This window comes from Carassius auratus, unplaced genomic scaffold (assembly GCF_003368295.1).
Source record: "Carassius auratus strain Wakin unplaced genomic scaffold, ASM336829v1 scaf_tig00028051, whole genome shotgun sequence".
Classification (NCBI taxonomy): Eukaryota; Metazoa; Chordata; class Actinopteri; order Cypriniformes; family Cyprinidae; genus Carassius; species Carassius auratus.
Genome location: NW_020525652.1, coordinates 31946 through 49184, shown reverse-complemented (window position 1 = coordinate 49184; position 17239 = coordinate 31946). Strand labels below are relative to the sequence as shown.

Sequence of the window (17239 nt, the reverse complement as noted above, 5' to 3'; positions counted from 1 at the left end):
TTAAGGGACCAGTGGATGGAGTTTATTTTTACAGAGAATCAACGGAGTTGTGCAAGTGTTTGTGTTTGTTCCCCTGCATTTCGAAGATGCTTGTTTTACAAACAAGGCCCAGGTTGACGCTGGATTTGCACATCGTTTATTTCTTAAGGATAATGCAATCCCAACGAAAAAGGGTCACGATCGTGTGTTGGAACCGCAGGCGGTGAGTAAAACTGCTTCAAATATCTCTGTGTTATTAACTTAGCTATCGGCGTGTAAGCACATCGAGTAAACAACATGCGATGTTGTCATCAAACTGCACGAGTAAAACTGCTTCAAATATCTCTGTGTTATTAACTTAGCTATCAGCGCGTAAGCACATCAAGTAAACAACATGCGATGTGTGTCATCAAACTGCACTTTCCACATGTACAGCTTAAAAAAAAGAAAAAAAAGACGACAAAGTGGAACTTAGTCATTTTCCAAAACAGCTAAGCAAATATATACAGTTTCAGTACATACCACATAGAGAAGCCTTTGCTGATGCTGCTCTTGTTAAATTTCAGCCTCTGGATCTGTGTCACAGCTTCCAGACGCGCTCAACACAAAATCCTACTGGCGCTCGTGATTCTTTAGCTCCGCCCACACGTCACGCCTCTAGGCGCTCGTGTTTTTCCGGGAAAAATCGGTACAGACTATCTTTCTCTTATGAATATAATAAAACTAAAGACTTTTTGGAGTTATGAAGGATGCAGTTCTACTCTATAGGTACTCAAGATTAACAGGATATTGAGTGAAAACGAGCATTTCACCCCCCCCTTTAATGAACCAGTTTCTCATGTGACGGGGTTGTTTTTACCTTTTACTCTAATATCTACTGGATTAAAAACACATGTTGGGACTCCTTTAAGATTCCGGCCTGTTATTTAGGAGAAAATCTCTCATTCAGGAACATTTATTTTAAAGGAGTCAGATTAATTATTAAATATGATCCTTTAGTTGATGATGAAACACTCACAGAGCTTTTCTGCAGTTGATCACAGCTGGTATCAGTCTTCTTCTCCCCTCAGCTGATGTGTTGTATTTCTTGAGGTTCAGTTCATCCAGTGTCTCCTCTGACATCTGAAGCATGTAGGAGATTGTTGAGCAGTGACCAGGAGAGAGTTTCTTCTCTGAGTGTTTGTCTGATTTCACAAACTCCTGAATCTCTCTGGACAGAGTCTGATCTTTCACTTCCAGCAGACAGAGGAACAGATTGATGGACTGATCAGCTGAGAGATAATGACCTCTCTTGATCTTCTCTTTAATGTACCGTGTGGTTCTGCTGATGGTCTCTGAGCTGTTCTCTGTGTGTGTCAGTAGATCCTGTAAGAGTCTCTGATTGGACTCCAGTGAGACGCCCAGCAGGAACCGCAGGAACAGATCCAGACGTCCATTCTTACTCTCAAGAGCTTTATCTACTGCGGATGTTAGTAGATCATACAAAAAGTCTTTATATCTGTAATATCTGAATTCATCCAGTGTTTTCTTGTTCTTTGTTAAACAGCAGTAAAGCAGATAGAAAGCAGCGAGAAACTCCTGAACGCTCAGATGAATGAAGCTGTAGACTTTCCTCTGATGAATCACAGATTCCTGCTTAAAGATCTCAGTGCAAATCCCAGAATACACCGAGGCGTCAGTGACGTCTATGCTGCTCTCAATCAGGTCCTCCTCATAGAACATCACATTGCCCTTCATCAGCTGTTTGAAAGCCACTTCAGCAAGTTTCACAATCACTTCTCTGTCGGACGGCAGGAGTTTCTCTGGATCTCTCTCTTCATACTTCTGCTTCCTCATGTTGATCTGAATCAGCAGGAAGTGGATGAACATTTCAGTCAGAGTTTGAGGGATTTCTGCACTCAGATCTTCTTCCAGGAGCTTCTGAAGCACAGTGGATGAGATCCAGCAGAAGACGGGGATGTGGCACATGATGTGGAGGCTTCTTGCTCTTCTGATGTGTGAGATGATTCTGCTGGCTTGATGCTCATCACTGATTCTCTTCCTGAAATATTCCTCCTTCTGAGGCTCAGTGAATCCCTGAATTTCTGTCAGACGGTGGATGTATTTGGAGGGGATCTGATTGGCTGCTGCTGGTCTGGAGGTGATCCAGATGAGAGCAGAGGGAAGCAGCTCTCCTTTCATCAGCTTTGACATCAACACAGCCACTGATGAAGTCTCAGTCACATCACAAGGTTTCTGAGCGTCTGAAAACATCAGTGTGATTCTGCTTTCATCCAGACCATCAAAGATGAACACAACTTTACACTCCTCATAAATCTGTGAGTCCAGATCTTGAAGTTCAGGATGAAAGTCCAGCAGAAGTCTGTGAAGACTGTACTGATGATCTCGGATCAAGTTCAGCTCTCGAAATGGAAGCACAAACATGAAATCTACATCCCGATTGGCTTTTCCCTCGGCCCAGTCCAGAATGAACTTCTGCACAGAGACGGTTTTTCCGATTCCAGCGATGCCTTTAGTAAGAACAGTCTTGATCTGCTCTTTCTCCTCACATCCTGCTTCAGCGGAGGCTTTAAAGATGTCATTGCAGTAGATTGGAGTGTCTTGTGAGTGTTGTGTTCTGGCTGTTTTCTCCATCTGTAAAACCTCATGTTCTTCATTCACTCCTTCTCTCTCTCCCTCTATGATGTAGAGCTGTGTGTAGATGCTGTTCAGGAGGCTTTCATTCTCCTGAAGTTCCAGTCCCTCAAATAATATCTCATACTTGTTCTTCATGCTGGTTTTGTGCTGCTCTTTGACTCTCTGCAGTTCATCATTCACTGGTTGAGGAGGATCCTGGGCTCGTATCTGATCGTCTCTGATGGGTAACAAACATAAAAACATGTTTGTGAATAAAACATGGAAGGAACAGCAACACATTTAAGAGAGAAGTGTCAGTTTAATATATTCCTGTTATATACAGCATATTTACATTGAAGTACAACACATTTTCTAGAACATTGGCTGCATTTCATCAACATTATATTTGCTACGCTAGCAGTTTTTGCTGTGGTATCAAAATTTAAATTGAGAATTGTAAAATTTAATTGGTATCTAACATGTCGTTGTCAAATAATTGGGAATGCACCGATCATAATTTTTCATGGCCGATTCCGATACCGATATTTTACAAGCAAACTGGCCAATTCCGATACAGATTTCCATTTTTTTTTTATCTTTTAAGCAACAAACAAGAAAGAAGGAAAGTGTGCATAAACAAAACATTTGGTATTTGATAGGCCAAACTTGCTTTTGGCTATTGAAAACAATAACTGTAATCATCTGAAATTAACAGCAGTAACTGCACAATAAGTAGACTACATTCAATACAAACATAGATGGTATAGACATCAGAATTTAGCTTTTGTTTTTGAATTGGGTTGAAACTACAGAGAACTGGCCCTGAATTTAAAGATTAACTGTAAAACATGTGGAATTAAACTGCATAGTTCTACAGTCCAAACAACACAATCAACACACATTCAATAAGATGTTTCTTAATCAGCATTCAGTATTTTAGTTTTTAAATTTGGTTTTAAATAAAAAAAAGGTCTTTACCAGTGTCTTTATTTACAGACTAAATAAAAGTATGCTATATAAATACATTATTGTAAAAAGTTCAAATCAAATAATGTTGGTGCGAATAAAACAAAGATGCAATGTTTTTTTACTTGAGCCAATGAAAAATACATTTATTTTAACTTATTGTCTCAAGTTAAAAAATATAGATGTGAATCATTACCCTAAAATGTTTTAACTGGATGAATGAAACACTTTTTTTCAGTGTGCTACAGCAGGTGATTTTTAAATCAAATTAAGTCTATGTAATTTTAAGGTAAAATAAAAATAATCATCCTAATGCAGAACTGAGGTTTATCTCTGGCTTTTCAAACGTGTATGCAAGTTCTAAATGTTTCTCATCCAACACATGAGAAGTTGATCTGAACATCTCTTCATGGTCTACTCGTGTGCAGGGCGCGGACCGGTACAGTATACGCAGTTTCAGTGCGCAGGAAAGGCTATTATTTGTGCTGCAGTACACCAACGACTGATCTCTTCCTGCTATCTGTGCCTCAGACATGAAACTCTGCATTTCCAGTGATCGGCTGCCTGTGTCCTGCGCACAGATTTCGAAATACTTCCACACAAATGACATAGCAAACGATAACAATGTAGTCTGTGCATGCGAGCGCACTCCCGGAAAAATCGGCCCAAAAAAGTAAAAAAAAACGTCCGAATGCCGATCACGTATTTTAAGCAAAAACTGGCCCGTTCCGATTTATGGCCGGTCAACCGGTGTATCCCTACAAATAATCTTATTTATTAGTATAAAAGATAACCTAAATCAAAAACAATAATAAGAGCAACTATTTTATGTTTGTGTGGCAGGGCCAGTAATAATTTGAACAAGTGGCACGACTGGGCCAGAAGAAACAATCCTTAGCATTGATATCTGACAAATAAAGTGATTCTAGTTTACTCTGAGTGCTCCATGCTCCTTATGTGTGACACTAATACAGAAAATAATGAGAACCGCAGACAGCAGAAGAGTAAGAGCTTTAATAATGTCTCACAGCATGATACCAAGCTGATGGAGTCTCACCTGGGGTCAGAGGTCACTGGTTTAGCACTGAGGTCAGAGGTCACTGGTTCAGCACTGAATTTAGTAGGATTATCCATGGATGTGTCACTCTTCAGAGACACACAGCTGGGATCTGGGGAAGAAGATCTTTCAGTGATCTCCATGATGAAGAACTGATCTGAGGTCTGTCAATGAAAAAACAAAACAAATTGGAGGAACAGTGACCGTTGGGCCATATGCTTATAAAATAGTAAATATTTGTGCCACATTTCCTGCTGCCAAAAGGTGGCGTTATGATTATAACTGAATATCGACATGTAAATGTTTTCAGGCCAGGACTCTTACCAAACATGCAAGGTTTCGGGCAGATCAGACAAGTCATGTTTACGTTAGTATAAAATAAGTAATTTCATGTTGCCAGCAGGCGGCGCTATACTTATAATTGAATATTGGCCTTTAGTTGTGTTCAGGCCAGTACTCTTATAAAACGTGATGTTTGGGTCAGATGGGGAATTGTATGCATGAGTTACAACAACTTCCTGTTTTATAGTATTAATAGCATCATTTTGCACATACTAAGTGTTGCTAGAATGTTTGAAAATATTTCTAGCATGATTAGCACACAATGGCATATTTTACTGTGTTGCAAATAATGCATAAAAGTGTTAAAAATGACACTTCCTGTTGCCAGAAGGTGGTGCTATGACTATAACCGAATATGGGCATGTTGATTTATTTAGGACAGGACAAGTTTGGGGCAGATCGGACATTGCTTGCCTTCGTTACAGCAACTTTCTTTTTCACTACATTATTCGCATGCTTTTAACACTTTGCTAATATTGCTAGCAGGTATTTGTATGTATCTAGTATGTTGCCAGCCTATTTGACACTTGTTTACACTTTTTAATATGTTCCTAGGAGTCTGTAATAATGTTAACCATGTCCCTTCCTGTTACCAGCAGGTGGTGCTATGATTATAACTGAATTTGGTCATGGTTGTTTGTTCAGGACAGAACACCTATCACACGTGTGAAGTTTGGGGAAGATCGGACATTGCTTGCCTTTTTTACAGCAACTTCCTTTTTCACTGCCTTAGTAGAATGCTTTACCACTTAGCTAAGTGTTGCTAGCATATTTCTTTATGTTTCTAGCATGCTGCCAGCCTATTTAACACTTGTTTATACTTTTTAATATGTTCCTAGGAGTCTGTAACAGTGTTAACCATGCCACTTCCTGTTTCCAGCAGGTGGCGCTATGACTATAACTGAATACGGGCATGCTGATATATTCAGTACGGGACTCTTGTCAAACGTGTGAAGTTTGGGGCAGATCGGACGTTGCTAGCTTGAGTTACAACATCTTCCTTATTCAATGCCATAGTTGCAGGCTTTAACACTTAGCTAAGTGTTGCTAGCATGTTTTATTATGCTTCTAGCATGCTGCCAGCCTATTTAACACTTTTTTACACTTTTTAATTTATTCTTAGGAGTTCATAACAGTGTTAACCTTGTCACGTCCTGTTACCGGCAGGTGACGGAATGACTATAACTGAATTTGGTCATGGGTGTTTGTCCGGAACAGAACACCTATCACACGTGGGAAGTTTGGGGAAGATTGGACATTGCTTGCCTGAGTTACAGCAATTTCCTTTTTCACTACATTATTAGCATGCTTTAGCACTTAGCTAAGTGTTGCTAGCATGTATTAGTATGTATCTAGTATGTTGCCAGCCTATTTAACACTTGTTTACACTTTTTAATATGTTCCTAGGAGTCTATAACAGTGTTAACCATGTCACTTCCTGTTACCAGCAGGTGGCGCTATGACTATAACTGAATTTTTTCATGGGTATTTGTTCAGGTCACAACATCTATCACACGTGTGAAGTTTGGGGAAGATCGGACATTGCTTGCCTTAGTTACAGCAAATTCCTTTTTCACTGCCTTAGATGGCTTCAACACTTAGCTAAGTATGTAAATTTCCGCCAGTCCTGATGTGTGTGCAAAGTTTTGTGAGTTTTGGAGCATGTTTAGGCCCTCAAAAATGCGCTCCATTACGGAGAAGAAGAAGAAGAAGAAGAATAATAAGAAGAAGAATAAACGGAGCAATTCCAAGAGGGTCCTCGCACCATCGGTGCTCGGGCCCTAATTAAAGCTGCAAGCAGCGATGAAAGGGCCCTCGCACTCGGGCTCACCACCACCCTGTGCCCATAGGAGGAGCAGTGAACGTTGGGCCATATGCTTATAATATAGTAAATATTTGTGCCATATTTCCTGCTGCCAACGCATGGCGCTATGATTATAACTGAATATCGACATGTAAATGTCTTCAGGCCAGGACTCTTACCAAACATGCAAAGTTTCTGGCAGATCAGACAAGTTATGTTTAAGTTAGTATAAGATAAGTAATTTCCTGTTGCCAGCAGCAGATTGGGAATTGTATGCATGTGTTACAAACACTTCCTGTTTATAGTATTAATAGCATAATTATGCACATACTAAGTGTTGCTAGAATGTTTGAAAATATTTCTAGCATGATTAGCACACAATGGCATATTTTACTGTGTTGCAAATAGTGCATAAAGTGTTAAAAATGACACTTCCTGTTGCCAGCAGGTGGCGCTATGACTATAACCAAATATGGGCATGTTGATTTATTTAGGACATGACCCTTGTCAAACGTGTGAAGTTTGGGGCAGATCGGACATTGCTTGCCTGAGTTACAGCATCTACCTTTTTCACTGCATTAGTAGCATGCTTTAGCACTTAGCTAAGTGTTGCTAGCATGTTTTAGTATGCTTCAAGAAGGTTGCCAGCCTATTTAACACTTGTTGATGCTTTTATTATTTTGCAAAGAGTCCATAACAGTTTTAAAAATGCACCTTCCTGTTGCCAGCAGGTGGCACTATCATCGAATACGGGCATGTTGATGTCTTCAGGACAAGACTCTTATCAAACTTGTTCAATTTGTGGCATATTGGACACTGTATGCCTGAATTACCTGTTGGTGTCGCTGTTGGACAGTGTTTTCTCTACTTCCTGTTGGCCTTCTGTAGCTAATCATAGCTCCGTGTAGCTGTTTTTATTTTATATTTTTTCTCTATAATCTTTCTTACTTATCACTGTCTGTTTGTTTGTTTGTTTTTTAAGTTGTAAAATATAACTTAATTCACACCATATTTCTGATATTATCGATCAATCTTATCAAATCTCCTCTTTCACGCTGCAGTTTTTCACAAGTTCATCAAACAACCGCAGCAAGAATATTTCATCAAGCACGATGAGTAATGGCTTCGCCTGCTATCGTTATGTGCACCTCTTGCCACATGTACAGTTTATCTATCTCTGTCGCTGATGAGGGATTCACATAATAATGCAGGGAAATAGTTAGGCTGACAGAGAAGATTTCAGAATTAGAGACACGCATCCAAACTTTAATTGAGGACAGTAAGAATGTTAGGGCTCTAGATACGGCTTTGGATGCATCTAGCTCAGGGACTCCTGTACATTGTCCGGTTCCGGCAACAGAGCCCCTGCAGCAGGGCAACTGGGTGACGGTGAGGCAGCGTAGTCATGGGTCAAAACACCACTCTTCTGTTCCAATCAAAACATTAAACAGGTTCTAACCCAATCAGTGATGCACCCACTGAGAAACCTGATGAAAGTGCTCTAGTTATTGGTGATTCTATTGTACGGAACGTGAATATAGAGACCACCATAGTCAAATGTTTACCGGGAGCCAGAGCACCTGACATCTTGGCAAATTTAAAAGTGCTGGCTAATGCTAAACGTAAATACAGTAAGATTGTTATTCATGCCGGCGCTAATGATGTTCGACTTCGCCAGTCGGAGATCACTAAAAATAACTTTAAAGAGGTGTGTGAACTTGCAAGCACGATGTCAGACACTGTTATATGCTCTGGTCCCTTCCCTGCTTACCGTGGTGACGAGATGAATAGCAGATTGTCATCACTCAATGGCTGGATGTCTAAGTGGTGCCCACAGAATAACATAGGTTTCATAGACAATTGGACGAGCTTTTGGGGCAGACCTGACCTGTTTAAAAGAGATTGTCTTCATCCCTCCTGGGGTGGCGCCACTCTTCTGTCTAGAAATATGGCACATAGTCTTAGTGTTTATACTTGACTAACTGGAGCCCAGGTCAGGAAGCAGACAGACTGGCTAAACTGACCGTCTGCTAGCTGCCTCCCGTCACAGAGGTCCATTTCTACGTAAACACTTTTTGTAAATAATATGACTGATCATAATATAGATGTGCTCTGTTTGACAGAAACTTGGCTAAAACCTGATGATTACATTATTTTAAATAAGTCCACCCCCCAAGATTACTGTTATAAACATGAGCCGCGTCTAAAAGGCAAAGGGGAAGGAGTTGCTTCAATTTATAACAATGTTTTCAGGATTTCTCAGAGGGCAGGCTTCAAGTATAACTCGTTTGAAGTAATGGTGCTTCATATAACATTATCCAGAGAAACCAATGTTAATGATAAATCCTCTGTTATGTTTGTACTGGCTACTGTATACAGGCCACCAGGGCACCATACAGACTTTATTAAAGAGTTTGGTGATTTTACACTCGAGTTAGTTCTGGCTGCAGATAAAGTTTTAATAGTTGGTGATTTTAATATCCATGTCGATAATAAAAAAGATGCATTGGGATCAGCATTTATAGACATTCTGAACTCTATTGGTGTTAGACAACATGTTACAGGACCCATTTATTGTCGAAATCATTATTTAGTTCTGTGTAAACTTCATATAGCCAAAATTGTTAATTCTACTTCTTGTTACAAGTATCGAAGAACCATCACTTCTACCACAAAAGACTGCTTTTTAAGTTACCTTCCTGATGTATCCAAATTCCTTAGCATATCCAAAACCTCATAACAACTTGATGATGTAACAGAAACTATGGACTCTCTCTTTTCTGGCACTTTAAATACAGTTGCTCCTTTACGCTTAAGGAAGGTTAAGGAAAACAGTTTGACACCATGGTAAAATGTGCATACTCGCACCCTAAAGAGAGCAGCCCGAAAAATGGAGCGCAGCTGGAGGAAAACAAAACTAGAGGTATTTTGTATTGCTTGGCGGGAAAGTAGCATATCCTATAGAAAAGCATTAAAAACTGCTAGATCTGATTACTTTTCTTTTCTTTTAGAAGAAAACAAACATAACCCCAGGTATTTATTCAATACAGTGGCGAAATTAACGAAAAATAAAGCCTCAACAAGTGTTGACATTTCCCAACACCACAACAGTAATGACTTTATGAACTACTTTACTTCTAAAATCGATACTATTAGAGATAAAATTGCATCCATTCAGCCGTCAGCTACAGTATCACATCAGACACATCAGTGCACTATAGACCCCCTGAGGAACAGTTCCACTCATTCTCTACTATAGGAGAGGAAGAATTGTATAAACTTGTTAAATCATCTAAACCAACAACATATATGTTAGACCCTATACCATCTAAGCTCCTAAAAGAGGTGCTTCCAGAAGTCATAGGTCCTCTTCTGACTATTATTAATTCCTCATTGTCATTAGGATATGTCCCCAAAACCTTCAAACTGGCTGTTATTAAGCCTCTCATAAAAAAACACAACTTGACCCCAGAGAACTTGTTAATTATAGACCAATCTCAAATCTCCCTTTTCTGTCCAAGATACTAGAAAAGGTGGTATCCTCACAATTATATTCCTTCTTAGAGAAAATTGGTATATGTGAGGATTTCCAGTCAGGATTTAGACCGTATCACAGTACTGAGACTGCTCTCCTTAGAGTTACAAATGATCTGCTCTTATCATCTGATCATGGGTGTATCTCTCTATTAGTTTTGACCACAGCATTCTTTTGCATAGACTTGAACACTTTGTTGGCATCAGTGGAAGTGCATTAGCATGGTTTAAATCGTACTTATATGACCGCCATCAGTTCGTGATGTGAATGAAGATGTATCATATCGATCACAAGTGCAGTATGGAGTACCTCAAGGCTCAGTACTAGGGCCGCTACTCTTCACGCTTTATTTGTTACCCTTGGGAGATATCATCAGGAAACATGGTGTTAGCTTTCACTGTTATGCTGATGATACTCAGCTCTATATTTCCTCACAGCCCGGTGAAACACACCAATTTGAAAAACTAATGGAATGCATAGTCGATATAAAAAATTGGATGACGAGTAATTTCTTACTGCTAAATTCAGAAAAAACAGGTGTTAATCATAGGGCCTAAAAACTCTGCTTGTAATAACCTAGAACACTGTCTAAGACTTGATGGTTGCTCTGTCAATTCTTTGTCATCAGTTAGGAACCTAGGTGTGCTACTTGATCGCAATCTTTCCTTAGAAAGCCACGTTTCTAGCATTTGTAAAACTGCATTTTTCTATCTCAAAATATATCTAAGTTACGGCCTATGCTCTCAATGTCAAATGCAGAAATGTTAATCCATGCATTTATGACTTCAAGGTTAGACTATTGTAATGCTTTATTGGGTGGTTGTTCTGCACGCTTGGTAAACAAACTACAGCTAGTCCAAAATGCTGCAGCAAGAGTTCTTACTAGAACCAGGAAGCAACTTCCTTTTTCACTACATTATTAGCATGCTTTAGCACTTAGCTAAGTGTTGCTAGCATGTATTAGTATATATCTAGTATGTTGCCAGCCTATTTGACACTTGTTGATGCTTTTTAATATGTTCCTTCCCACACGTGTGAAGTTTGGAGAAGATCGGACATTGCTTGCCTGAGTTACAGCAACTTCCTGTCTCACAGCAAAACATCAAACTTTGTCAGGCCGCCAGGGACACACCCCTTGATGAAAACCTTCACAATTTAACATCACAAAGGTCTTATGATGACCCTCACCAAATTCGAAGATAATCCGGTTAAAACTGTAGGAGTTTGTCAAAGTACGAGGCATGGAAATGGCAAAAACTGCACAAAAATCATACAGGAAATTCAAAATAACTTACTTCCTGTTGGGTTTTGGATGTTGCTAGCATGTTTTATTATGTTTCTAGCATGTTGCCAGCCCATTTAACAATTTTTGACACTTTTTAATTTGTTCCTAGGGGTCCATAACAGTGTTAACATTGTCATTTCCTGTAACCAGCAGGTGGCGCTATGACTATGACTGAATTTGGTCATGGGTGTTTGTTTGGAAAAGAACACCTATCACACGTGTGAAGTTTGGGGAAGATCGGACATTGCTTGCCTGAGTTACAGCAACTTCCTTTTTCACTGCCTTAGTAGAATTCTTTAACACTTAGCTAATTGTTGCTAGCATGTTTTATTATGTTTCTAGCATGTTGCCAGCCTATTAAACACTTTTTGACACTTTTTAATATGTTCCTAGGATTCCATAACAGTGTTAACCTTGTCACTTCCTGTTACCAGCAGGTGGCGCTATGACTAAAACTGAATTTGGTCATGGGTGTTTGTTCAGAACAGAACACCTATCACACGTGTGAAGTTTGGAGAAGATCGGACATTGCTTGCCTGAGTTACAGCAACTTCCTTTTTCACTACATTAGTAGCATGCTTTAGCACTTAGCTAAGTGTTGCTAGCATATATTAGTATGTATCTAGTATGTTGCCAGCCTATTTAATACTTGTTGATGCTTTTTAATATGTTCCTAGGAGTCCATAACAGTGTTAACCTTGTCACTTCCTGTTACCAGCAGGTGGCGCTATGACTATAACTGAATTCGGTCATGGGTGTTTGTTCAGGGCAGAACACCTATCACATGTGTGAAGTTTGGGGAAGATCGGACATTGCATGCCTGAGTTACAGCAACTTCCTGTTTCACGGCGAAACATCAAAATTTGTCAGGCCGCCAGGGACACACCTCTTGACGAAAACTCAAAACCTTCGCAATTTAACATCACAAAGGTCTTATGATGACCCTCACCAAATTTTAAGATAATCCGATTTTGGAGGAGTTCGTCAAAGTACGAGGCATGGAAATGGCAAAAACTACACAAAAATCATACAGGAAATTCAAAATAACTTACTTCCTGTTGGGTTTTGGGTTTTGGATTTTGTACCAAGATACTTTTTTGTAGGTAATGGTGTGTTACATGTGTGTACCGATTTTAATGAATGTACGTGAAACACAGCTCAAGGCGCATTCCGTTGAAATTGAACAGGTGGTGCTATTGAGCCATTTTGCCACACCCACTTCTGAAACCTATATCAGATGTAAATTTTCGCCAGTCCTGGTGCGTGTGCAAAGTTTCGTGAGTTTTGGAACATGTTTAGGCCCTCAAAAATGCGATTTATTTCAGAGAAGAAGAAGGTTTTTGTGTCAGCCGATATATCCAACAAACTAACTGATAATAATTTATTTTAGTAATAATGTATTTTTCTCATCATGCAGCAGTGTAGTGATTCTGTGCTTGTTCAGAATATAAACTAGTGATACCTGAAAGACAAATCTACACTTTTTTTTCTACTCCTGGTTTCTCTTTAGAAATAATATTTGTGCAGAAAAAATTCTTACATTTTTGGAACAATGAAATGAGTAATGGCTTTTTTGCATCGTTACATTAAAGCTGAAATAATATTTGACATTATCTTCATAATTTAAACATCATAAACCTGCTACTGTAATATAAATATTTCATAGCCATCAATATCTGTGACTCGTGACATCATATGAGCTCTTGCAGATCTGAGGCCTTTGAGTCTCCTTCAGCAAAATGTAATTAAAATGTTATGCGTTACTCCCCTAACTCCACTTCGTGTCTAAAAGCTGTTATAAAACCACTGTAAGCCCCACCCACCCCGGATACAATGTTCCCTTTCTTTATTTTAGCTGTACATTGACAGTAATAAAAAGTGTAAGTCACGATCATGTATATTCAAACCATACGCTACCCCTGCGCTAAGAAAAACACATTGTACAGGGTTTACAGAATCAATATAGGAGACTAATAAATGTTGATCAGGAAGAATAGAATTGTACTTTTAGAAGGCCGTGTCGTGCTCTGTGTGTGTCAAGATCAGATCTCAAAGACGTGTTCTGTGTTCTCGTGTTCTTCTGAGTTCTTCTTTCAAGATCTCTCTCCTCGAGAACACAAGTCCGTTCTTCACGATCTCTGAACTGAGAAACAGTCTGAACTTAAAGTCTGGCGCAGAAAGATGAGCTTGTCACTCCATCTCCTTCTTCCTCTTCTTCTTCTATTCGTGAACCGAGAAGCTGATGATACTGCACATGTGTGATTCAGCGTGAAGCAGACCGACACACAGAACGTCTGAACTGAACTGATTCTTTTGGTGATTGATTCTGAACTGATTCTGTGCTAGTGTTATGGGCGCGGTAAACCGAAGGCTTGAATCAAGGGCAATCATCGTAAATGACGCCATTACATTGAGCGCAAACGAACCGGTGAACCATTTTGTTCAATCGGTTTATTGAATCGAACTGTCCGAAAGAGCTACTGTTGATCCGAAAACCGATGCAACCGGTTCTTAACTCGTAAACGAGTCAGTCTATTATTCGTTATCTGGCTCGGCTCGGTGTTCATCTTCAGTTCTCTCTTCACATCAGTTCAGTCAGTCACTGTTTGAGTAAATGAATTACTCCAGGATATTGGTTTGTTTGAACTCAGAGGGAGTGTCAGCCACATTAAAAAAGTTAACAGCTTAAGTCAATTGTGGATTAATGCATATTAGAGATGTGAACCATTTAAAATTATTCAGTTCGATTTGGTGAACTGAATGATTCGTTCGCGAACCGGATATCCAGACTGCTTTGTTTTGAACTCTCTCTCACAACAGACACGGAAGAGAAGACAATGCTGAATGAAGTAGTTTTTGCTATTTTTGGACCAAAATGTATTTTCGATGCTTCAACAAATTCTAACTGCCCCTCTGATGTCACATGGACTACTTTGATGATGTTTTTCTTACCTTTCTGGACATGGACAGTATACCGTACACACGGCTTCAATCGAGGGACTGAGAGCTCTCGGACTAAATCTAAAATATCTTAAACTGTGTTCTGAAGATATACAGACGTCTTACAGGTTTGGAACAACATGAGGGTAAGTTATTAATTACATAATTTTGCTATCTGGGTGAACTAACCCTTTAAACAACGCTTTTCTAGTGTCTGTCTACTGTTCCTTGTCCCCCTAAATCCACTCTGATCTGGTGATAACTTCTTACAAATAACACAATAATCTTTATGTAATATTCTTTTCTATTATTTTACATCCATGGGAAGTGAGTGCTCTTGGTGTTCAGTTTGTTGGAATACTATGATTCTTCCCAGGCTTCCTTCTGGGAATAACTATTGGCTCTTTCCATCTCTTCTGTAAAACCCCTTGGATCCAGATCTTGTTGAATAAAACCCAAAGTCTCTCCACTGAGATGTTTTTTTCTGACCATAGCTCACTCCGTCGTGTCCAGCTGCTGATTCTTTCACTCTTTTTAATGCTCTCTTAAATTCATTTCAAATGTCCAGAACTTCCCTTCTGTCTTTTACTGTCAGCTTTATTCTGAACATCTCTTCTCTTCATCTCTTTCTCTCTTCACACAAGTTTCTAGAAGAGTTGTCATTTATAAACTCCTCTGGAAACATTATTGTCTTCTCTTCATCTGTTTCTGCTAACTCATCTCTTCTGAGAACAGATCATTCAATCTCTTACTTATTCCTCATATCTTATTCCTTATATCTCCAAAAATCTCTTTTAGTCTTTCTGACCACCACATCTTGAGCCTCTTTACGATTGATTACATTTTATTTTCAGTTTCTTTTACTTTCAGATTTTCTTTTATTTCTTATAGCTTCATTGCGATCTTCATCCCAACACAGAAACATTTTCTTCTTCCTGATCGTCTTCACATCATTTTAATCTGTCACAACAACTCCCTCAAATCTCCGTTAAAGTGTGAAGAGTTTAACACGAGAGCGACATTCTACAATAATACATGATATTAGAAGCTGACAACTCAACTTACCGTCAACTCTGAGATCCGAACAGAAGGATTTTAACTCTTCAAAATACGCCTTTACTCTCGAGTTTACTTTCGGTTTCAATACTCTTTCATCTTCTTCTTCTTCTTCTTCTTCTTTTATAAGGTGCATACCGCCGCCTACTGTACTGGAGTATGTATAATCATGTAATTTTACAATTTCATATTCTATTCCACAACCCCGAGTCTTTTAAAAATGTAATTAGTTCCTTCCTGGTGATTCTTGTTTCGTCTCCCTCTCATTCTAGTCCCAGTATCCCTACTAGATCCCACTCCTGCCCTGTCTCTTGAACCTTATCTTTAAACACCCGTCTTTCCACCTCATTCAATTTACAGTACAATATTACGTGTTCAACATTTTCTTTAACCCCACAGTTTTCACAGCTCTCTCTATTCATTTTCTCCATTAAAAAAATAATGTGCCATTCAGCCCTTTGTGATCCACTCTTAATCTTGTCATTACTATTTCCTCTCTCCTGGTCTTTTCCATGTAATTCTTTATACTGACAGTTTTTTGTATTTAATAATATCTCCTACCTTTTCTGTCTTCCTCCCACCATTTGTGCCATATTTCAAGTCCTTTCTTCTTAACCAATGCTTTACCTTCACCTTTTCCTAGTGGAATTGTAATTATTATTTCCTATAGCAGCCCCTCTTTAGCCAGTTTATCTGCTTTCTCGTTCCCTTTAACCCCATCATGTGCTGGCACCCAGCAAAACTGTACATCTATGCCACCCCGATGTGATCTAAATAAACTGAGACAAAGTTCTATAAGTAGATCTTCTCTTACAGATGTCATTGACTTACTGTAAAAAAAAAAAAAGTTGCATCAACTTAAGAAAATAAGGCAACTTATCGCAAGCGCTTTTTTGAGTAAACTTAACAAACGGGGACTAAAGTCCACCCAACTTAAAATTATAACTTAATATCACAAGTTGTCACAACATAAATAATCAAGTTAACCTAAAAAATATCAGAACAAAATATTTTTTGTTTACTGAACTGAATTGGCCTATTATCTATAAGTTACACAATTTTAAAGTGAAAAGTGACATGACATTCAGCCAAGTATGTAGACTTATACTCAGAATTCATGCTCTACATTTAACCCATCATGCACACACCACACTATCAGTGCCGGCCCGTCCAATTAGCCATACAGGCAGTTGCCTGGGGCCCCTCCTTGATTTGAGGGCCCCACGAATGATGTCACGCATTTTTAGATGTTGTATTTTTTCTAATGGCCACACATGGTATGAGTGGACGTGTCAACTATGATGCTGAAGTAATGCACAGACCCCTTTAAACACGATACAATTCACAGTGACGGTGAGTAAAATACAAAACACATTTTATTAAAAGAATATCTCTGAATAATTCATACATGACAAATAGCTGAAAACGATAATAATAATATTAATAATAATAAACTGTCTAAATAAAAGTGGAAAAAAATATTAAAAACATACACAGCAGCACCACACTCTATTTAGCATAACACCTCCCGCAATAGGCTATTGGGTGAACTAGAATGTCATAACGTATTCCTAGTACAGATTCCACATATTCCACTTAGCACATATCTCTGTAAAAAAGTGTTACATAACGTCATAAGTCTGGTTGCTATTTTTGATC

The 17239-nt window shown here is 38.9% G+C and overlaps 2 protein-coding genes across 2 annotated transcripts in view; both read right to left on the bottom strand.

Annotated features, from left to right (window-relative positions):
• Nucleotides 1-17239, bottom strand: part of LOC113079435 (uncharacterized) — a 76044-nt gene that overhangs the window by 39529 nt on the left and 19276 nt on the right. The gene's annotated exons all lie outside the window — the stretch shown is intronic.
• LOC113079436 (NLR family CARD domain-containing protein 3-like) lies at nt 994-15668 on the bottom strand. The gene is made up of 3 exons (XM_026251706.1): nt 15590-15668; nt 4619-4782; nt 994-2833 (listed from the first exon to the last, which is right to left on the bottom strand). The coding sequence occupies exons 2-3, from the start codon at nt 4759-4761 to the stop codon at nt 994-996; spliced, it is 1983 nt and encodes a 660-aa protein (XP_026107491.1). The 5' UTR covers nt 4762-4782; nt 15590-15668.